The sequence below is a fragment of the Mastomys coucha genome, unplaced genomic scaffold, assembly GCF_008632895.1.
Source record: "Mastomys coucha isolate ucsf_1 unplaced genomic scaffold, UCSF_Mcou_1 pScaffold22, whole genome shotgun sequence".
Taxonomy (NCBI): Eukaryota; Metazoa; Chordata; class Mammalia; order Rodentia; family Muridae; genus Mastomys; species Mastomys coucha.
The window spans coordinates 129,289,732-129,297,346 of record NW_022196905.1 but is presented as its reverse complement, the minus strand read 5'-3'; the positions used below and the strand labels follow the sequence as shown (position 1 = coordinate 129,297,346).

Here is a 7,615-nt window from a genome sequence, read left to right as displayed (position 1 = left end):
GTAGCTGAGATTTTTAGTATGAATGTGAGATTGTTCTTGCTTATGTCATTAAAAATAAAACTGTGATCTGTCATAGATCTGAGTTTGCCTTTTATTTGTGAAGTGAAGAACTCTTGACTGGTAGGACTGTGCCCAGTGAGGGGCACAGAGTGCCAGGACATGATCTTCCCATGCGAGGAGGGAAGGTAAGGAAGGATGGTTCTGCTGGCTGCAGGGCACTCAGTGCCTATGTGCTTGGCTGCTGCATGCTGCACCAGCCGCTGATTTGCGTCTTCTCTTTCTCTTTGGGGCTTGGCTGAGAGGTTCTGGATCCACGGCATTGGTCTGTGGGGCTGGGCTGGAAGAAGAGGCCAGAGTAGCAGATGAGATAGCCCACACCTGAGCTCAGGAGGCAGAAGCAGATCTAAATAGGTTGAGGCCAGCCTGGTCTACCTAGATTTAGGTCTAGGGTTACACAGATAACTGCCTCAAAGAGAAACAAGACCCCTCAGCTCCTCGCTCACCTCGGCAGCACCTCTGCACGTTCAAACACAGCAATGAAGAAGCCGCCAGTGAGTGTGGTCTCAGGGGAAGCCCGGAGGCAGTGCTCAGACCCTGGGAAGGTGCTCAGACCTCGGTGAGGCCATGTGGGTAGGACAGGAGCCAACCTGTGCAGAAGGAGAAGACTCAGACCCTGGTGAGAAAGAAGCAACTGTGACCTCTCAGACCTAGGGACCATTACCTGAACATCTCTGAGTTCTGCTGCAGAGCCTCTTGGACCACGTCTTCATTCTCTTCTTGGCAAAGGGAACACGTGGAGTAGACTAGGCGCTGCAGAGAGGGGAACCTGAGTGCATGGCACAGAGCCCGCTGCTGGAACCTGGCCAAGGCCTGCAAGCGCTCCTTGCTAGGTGTGCCTTCCCCATGTTCCTCCAGCTGCCGGCTCAGCATGCCTATGGAAAAAGAGCTGCAATTGTGAAGCCATTTCCACACCCAAATCCCCATTTTAGAGATGAGAGCATCTCATCTGCCTGTAGTCACAAGTCTGAAGCAACACCAACTGGGAGCCTCCAGTATCCAAGCTGCTGCAGGCCCACGACCATAGTCACACTGTCCCCATCTCACCAGAGCCACTACAAGAAGGATCCAGCAAGATGTACTGGACCTGGCCATAACGCTGGTCAGAGGGAGAAACTGTCAGGAAGTCCTTCTCTGCTAACTCGCAGCAAGAGACCCCAGCCCGAGCCAGCAACGTAGCCATGGCCGCCAGCCGCTTAGCATCCTGGTCAAAAGCAAAGATCTTCCTAGGGAAGAGAGCAGAGGCAGAATGAACGGAGAGTTTCCTTCAAGACTTCTTTGTGTCTGTCTGCCACATGTGTGCAGGTGTCTGTGGAGGCCAGAAAACGGTGTTGGAACCCATGGGACTGGAGATAAGCCAGATTGTGAGTCACCTGACATGGGTGTGGAACACTGAACTCAGATTCTGGAAAAGCAGCAAGGGCTCACTGAGCCATTTTGCCAGCCCCTGAACTGAACATTTACAGAGCACTGAGGCCCACAGTTAGATAACATCAAGTTGTAATGTGTGCTAAGCCAGGACGCAGGTCTGGAGCATGTGGTTCAGCAATAGAAGGCTTACCTAGAATCCTCCAGTGAGGGGTTGTGAGTGTGGCTCAGTGGGAGAGTACTTACCTAGCATGCTTTGGGGATTCAATCCCCAGTACATTACCACCCAAATCCAAGAAGCTAGGACGCAACATAATTAAGTCATCTACAGTGGTCACTGTGACAGACAACCCCAAGCGCTGCGGGAGCTTGGTCTCAAGCCAATAGCCTGGCTTGGGACTAGGCTATGCGCTGCCAGAGGCACTTAGTGAGACTTTCCCCTACAAAGGACAAGATTCGACTCTGCCCACCCCCTCTGCCTCCAAGCTCATCACCAGCACTCACCCCTGGTTCTTCAGAAGGGCTGCAATGTAGCTGGTCTTGTTGCCGGGGGCAGCACAGGCATCAATGACGTGGGAGCCCGGCGGGGGAGCGAGCAGCATGGCTGGGAGGCAGCTGGCCTAGCAGGACAGGACAGAAGATGGTAGGCAGCTGAGTCAACAGACCCCTGCAGTCGCTTCCCCATAAGTCCTACCCCTCCTCCCAGCCTCCCTACCTTATCCTGCAGGATGAGATGGCCAGCACAGTAGAGTGGATGCTCGTGCAAATCTGTCTGTGCAGAAAATACAAGAAGTTCGGGCAGCAAGGGATCCAAAAGAAAATGTTGCCCTTTGAGAGTTCGCAAGTCCTCCAGGCTGGCAGGGAAAAGCACTGGTTAGGTTTTGTTTTTAACCTTTTTATTTTCTGTGTTCAGGTGCTTTGGCTGTGCATCACTGTGCATGCAGTGCCTGAAGAAGGAGTCGGAGTCCTGGGACTGGGGTTACAGATAGTTGTGACTACTATGTGGGTACTAGGAACCAAACTCTGGTCCTCCAGAAAAGCAGTCTGTGTCCTTAACCACTGAGCCCCCTCATCTGGTTTGCATTTTTAAAACAGATTTGTTGTTCTTTTAAATTATGCATTCATGTGAGAGCAGAAACCCTGAGAGGCATCCGTGACCCCTGGAGTAGGAATTACAAGCCACACAACACGGGTGCCATGAACTGAACTTGGGTCCTCTGCAGGAGCAGGGCTCACCCTTTACCTGCCGGGCTGTTGTTTGTACCTCTAGGTCTGTCTGGTTTGTTTACTGAGACAGGATCTGGAACTAAGTCCTATCTCAGCCTCCCAGCGCTGGGGCGGCAGGTATATAGCCTCGTCCCCTGCCTCTAAGGAAAAGGAGTGGAAGCTGCGAGGGTCAGCGAGGTGGCTCACCAGGTAAAAGCATTTACTGTACAAGCCTGATGACCTGAGGTAATGCCTGGACCCACAGAGAGGCAGAAAGGATCTATTCACATAACACACACTAATGAGAATTAAAAGAGTTTAAACTGAGTTGATATATTGGCTTTTTTTTTTTTAAGATTTATTTTATGTGTAGCTGTACAGATGGCTGTGAGCCATCCTGTGGCTGTTGGAAATTGAACTCAGGACCAGACCGGCTCGCTCCGGCCCGCTCCCTCTGGCATAATACACTGTAGCTGTCTTCAGACACACCAGAAGAGGAAGGTTAGATCTCATCATGGATGGTTGTGAGCCACCGTGTGGATGCTGGGATTTGAACTCAGGACCTTCAGAAGAGCAGTCAGTGCTCTTACCTGCTGAGCCATCTCGCCAGCCCCATATATTGATTTTGTAAATGTTAATGGTGAGAATAGCACTTCACATAAATACTTGTCACAAAATGACAGCGACACAAAATGACACAAAATGATGGGTTGGGGGCCATTTTGAAAATAGTTGAGAGTTTTGTTCTGATCCAACAATTTTTTGTAAAACTCAAGTCAACAAATCAAATACTAGGTTTTTTTTATTTAGTTTTTGGTCTTGTTTTTTGAGACAGGATCTCTCTGTGTAGCCTTTGCTGTCCTGGAATTCACTCTGCAGACCAGGCTGTGCTCAACTCATACATATCCTGCCCCTGCCTCCCAAGTGCTGGGACTAAAGGCGTGCACCACCACTGCGCAGCTAAACACCAATTTAAAAAAACCAAACCAAACAAAAACCCTAGACATTCTAATGCAATGCAATCCAAAGACAAATGATTTTGATAACTAGGAATGGCAGTTTGTCAGCAGGGCAGTGTTAAAGTCTTTGTGTTCTGTATTTAGACCATTATGTTTCTAAAAGAGCAGAAACCGTGTATAGTAAACACTGCAGTCCCCAGTTGCAGCAGTCTCAAAGCTGTGCCAAGGTACTTCTCTGCAGCATCTGTGGGCTGTGCGGGGATGTGCAGTGCCAAGCGCACATGCGTGCTGTGTGTTCAGAGCCCAGGCTATATGACGTCACACTTTTTTTTTTTTTTTTTTTTTTTTTTGGTTTTTTGAGTCAGGGTTTCTCTGTATAGCCCTGGCTGTCCTGGAACTCACTCTGTAGACCAGGCTGGTCTCGAACTCAGAAATCTGCCTGCCTCTGCCTCCCAAGTGCTAGGATTAAAGGCGACACCTTGCAATACCAAGGACACCTTGGCTCCAGGACATGTTTAATCCTGAATTAATTTTGGTCACTGTGCCTTCAGAAACCTTTTACTGTTCCCAAAGATTACAGACTGCACATTGTTATGGGTTTGTTTGTTTGGTTTGGTTTTTTAAATCAGGGTTCTGTGTAACTCTGGCTATCCTGGAACTCACTCTGTAGACCAGACTGGCCTAGAATCTGGAGATCCTCGTGCCTCTGTCTCTCAAATGATGAAGGTGTGTACTGTGGTATTTTGGCTTAGAGCTGAAGAGGCTGTGATCTAGACAGGAGAGCGGAAAGGTGGGAGGGAGCAGTTAGACTAGAGAGCAAATGGAGGGTCACCGAATGCAGAACAAGAACCACAAGAACACCAAGGTTCAGGGGAAAACAAGCAAACAAACAAACATACACCAGGTCTCAGATGCAGAGAACTGCTGCCAGGGCCAGAGACGTGGCTCAGCAGTTAGGAACATACACTACGCTTGCAGAGGACCTACATTCAGTTCCTAGCACCATGTGCTCATCAGCTCAGCTGCCTAGAACCCCAACTCCAGAGTGTCCAATGTCCTCTTCAGGCACATGCACATACCCACGCACATAAAACAAAACTAACATCTTTTTTAAAAAGAGAAAATTTTGTTGGTAAAGTAGGAAAAACATCTAGAAAAAGCAGTCATAACCCCCCTCCTCCTTTCCCCCTCACCCCTTCCCCCCCCATAGCTCCCTCCCCCTGCCCAGTCTCTCTTCTAACAGACTCCTACTTCCTTAAGAATCTGGACAGAGAGGAAAATGAAGGCACCCAAGGAGGATGTTCAGCTCTCACCTGGAAGCCCGACCCTGGTAGGAGAAACCTTGTCTCTTGAAATAATCGATCGCATCCTCAGGGCAGCTCTTGAGCGTGTTCACACGCACGAACCGTGGTACCTGGTAGGCTAGAAGCCACAGCAGTCAAGTGGGGAGGAAGGCAAGCCCCTCCTGAGGGCCACCACCCTCCCCTCAGCCTCCAATTCACCTTGGCTAGGTTTGGATCTCTCTTGCAACAGGTCCTCATTTCGGCTCACACCCCGATGAACCTTGAGTCGGGCCAGCTCAGCCTTGAGCCTTGCCTGGTGTCGGCCCAGCAGAGCCTTCCATCGGCCTCCACCCCCTCGAAACCCCTTCCCCAGCAACAATTCATACACTAGTACCTGGACAGGGGAAACAAAATATTAACACAATAAAAACTTCCCGTGGGAGGAGTAGGTACCTGTCCAGTTGGTCATGTCAATGGAATTTTCTTGCCCAAGATCACAAAAGAAGTTAATGGCCTGATGTGAGGGCAAATGCCCACGATTCCAGCAACATCAGATTCATAAGCAAGAAACTATAAACTAACTGGGTAATCCTACTTTTAATCCCAGCACTCAAGAGGCAGAGACAGGTGGATTCCTGAGTTCGAGGCCAGCCTGGTCTACAGAGTGGGTTCCAGGACAGCCAGGGCTACACAGAGAAACCCTGTCTCAAAAAAAAACAAAAAACAAAACAAACAAACAAAAAAAAAAAACAAAAAAACCAACAAAAAAACAACAACAAAAAAAAAGAGGCAGAGACAGGTAGATCACTGTGAATTCGAGACCAGCCTGGTCTACAAGAGTAATTTCCAGAACAGCCTGGGTGACACAGAGAAACCCTGTCTCTAAAAACTGAAGAAAGAAGAAAGGAGGAAGAGGAGGAGGAGGAGGCGGTGGCAGTGGTGGTGGAGACAGCTACAAGCTGAAGATCAACCTTAGTTACCAATTTAAGACCTTCCTAAGCAACTAAGTAGGACCCTGTCTCAAAAAACAAAGGCTGGGCACATAGCTCAGTAGAACCTGCCTAGAATCTCCAAGGGAAGGGCTGAGGGTGTGGGTCAAAAAAAGTCTGCCTAGCATCTACCAGTTAACGGACTGAGAGCAAGGCTCAGCAGTAGGGTAGAAAGCGTGCTTAGTCTCCACCAGAGAAGAAACGGGGGTTGCAGCTCGGTAATAAGCACCTACCTAAATTCCCCTAAAGAAGAGCTTGGTTTGTGGCTCAGTGGTAGAGCCCCTGCCTAGAATCCTGGAGGCACTGCTCAAGAATATAGCATCTCAGCTGGGCGGTGGTGGTGCACGCCTTTAATCCCAGCACTTGGGAGGCAGAGGCAGTCGGATTTCTGAGTTCAAGGCCAGCCTGGTCTACAGAGTGAGTTCCAGGACAGCCAGGGCTATGCAGACAAATGTCTAAAAAGAATAGCGCATCTGTCTAGTGATGCTGTCCAATGAGGAGGTGTGGGTGTGGCTCAGTGGGAGAACTCTTCCACGGCTTGTTGGAGCCTTTGGGTTCAATCCCCAACCTTACAAAAAGATAGACATTCAGGCCCGCAGGCCAGCAAGTAAACCCGGTGCCTGCCCCATGCCTGTCGCTTTTCCCCCCAGGTAGCCGCTTGATCAGCAGCGCTCTGGACCTCAGCCTTCCTTGCCATCATCACCCTTTCCGGTAGGCAGCCTCAGCCACTGCGCCTTTGTCCTCCCGAACCCTTCACAGAATGCTCCAAGGGAAGTCACCTCTGTCCCAGCCCAATTTGGACGCCAGACAGAGGTGGCGGAAGAGCAAGGCACGGGTGCCAGCCAGCCAGCCTCCGGCCGCCGCTCACCTTGGCAAGGTGCGGCCGCAGCTTCTTCTCGGCGCGGAGGAGCCCCGCGCTGGCGATCACTGCGTCCAGCACGGCCGAGTAGCGCTGCGTCTCGCACACCAGAGCGTACAGCTGCTTCAGGTTCTGCGAGAGACAGGACACCGGGAGCACCCAACGCAGGCCTTGCCCCGCACTCCCGCCCGGCCAGGCCCCGCTCCCCAGCCCTCCCTCCCAGCACCCGGCCTCAATACCTGGAAGTTGCTGGAGTACACCAGCCCCTTGAGGGAGCCCTGGCGGCTTTCCACGCCGGCGAGAACCGCCGCGGCGGCCGCGTACAGCCCCATGCTGGCCGCTCTGCAAAGGCCGTACGACACTGTCGCAAAGCTCGACCTGGCTTACGGCTGCCGCAACTTGTACAACCGGATTTCCAGGGTCAAAGGGCTCGAGCCTTCGTTAGACCCCAAAAGAAGGTAGCTGCTTCCTTTTCAGCATCCAAAAGTTAATTTTAGGTTCTAAATCCGGGCGTGCTGGCTCACGCCTTTAATCCTGGCGCGCGGGAAACAGAGGCAGAAGGATCTTTGCGAGTTCGAGTTAGGTCTGCATAGTTCCAGGACATCCAGAGCTACATAGTGAGGTCCTGTCTCAAAAGACCAAAAAAAGAAAGAAAAAAGCCATTCTTTGTATAATTCAGTGTAGTTATTTTGTAGTTTTTAACGTGTTGTTGTTGTTGTTGCTTTTAAGAGTTTGGAATTCAGAAGGTACCGCAGACGGCCTCTCCCTGTGACTGGATGAAAGGCTCAGTAATAAAGCCCCTGCCTAGAATCCTCCACTGAGAGGTTGGGAGTGTGGCTCAGTGGTAGAGCCCCTGCCTAGAATCCCCCAGGGAGGGGCTGGGGGCGTGGCTCA

The 7,615-nt window shown here is 50.9% G+C and overlaps 1 protein-coding gene across 2 annotated transcripts; it reads right to left on the bottom strand.

Moving 5' to 3' along the window:
- Nucleotides 1-70: 70 nt before the first annotated feature.
- On the bottom strand, nucleotides 71-7,124 carry Nsun5 (NOP2/Sun RNA methyltransferase 5). Of its 2 annotated transcripts, none has more exons than XM_031338207.1 (10): nucleotides 6,961-7,124; nucleotides 6,731-6,853; nucleotides 5,093-5,267; nucleotides 4,904-5,012; nucleotides 2,141-2,279; nucleotides 1,930-2,045; nucleotides 1,105-1,283; nucleotides 722-932; nucleotides 504-647; nucleotides 71-332 (listed from the first exon to the last, which is right to left on the bottom strand). In XM_031338207.1, exons 1-10 carry the CDS (start codon nucleotides 7,051-7,053, stop codon nucleotides 227-229), a joined length of 1,395 nt encoding a protein of 464 aa, XP_031194067.1. In that variant the 5' UTR covers nucleotides 7,054-7,124; the 3' UTR covers nucleotides 71-226. The 2 variants fall into 2 exon arrangements, with proteins under 2 accessions (XP_031194067.1, XP_031194066.1); XM_031338206.1 differs by having other exon boundaries at nucleotides 71-337; nucleotides 6,961-7,113.
- Between the last annotated feature and the right edge of the window lie 491 nt (nucleotides 7,125-7,615).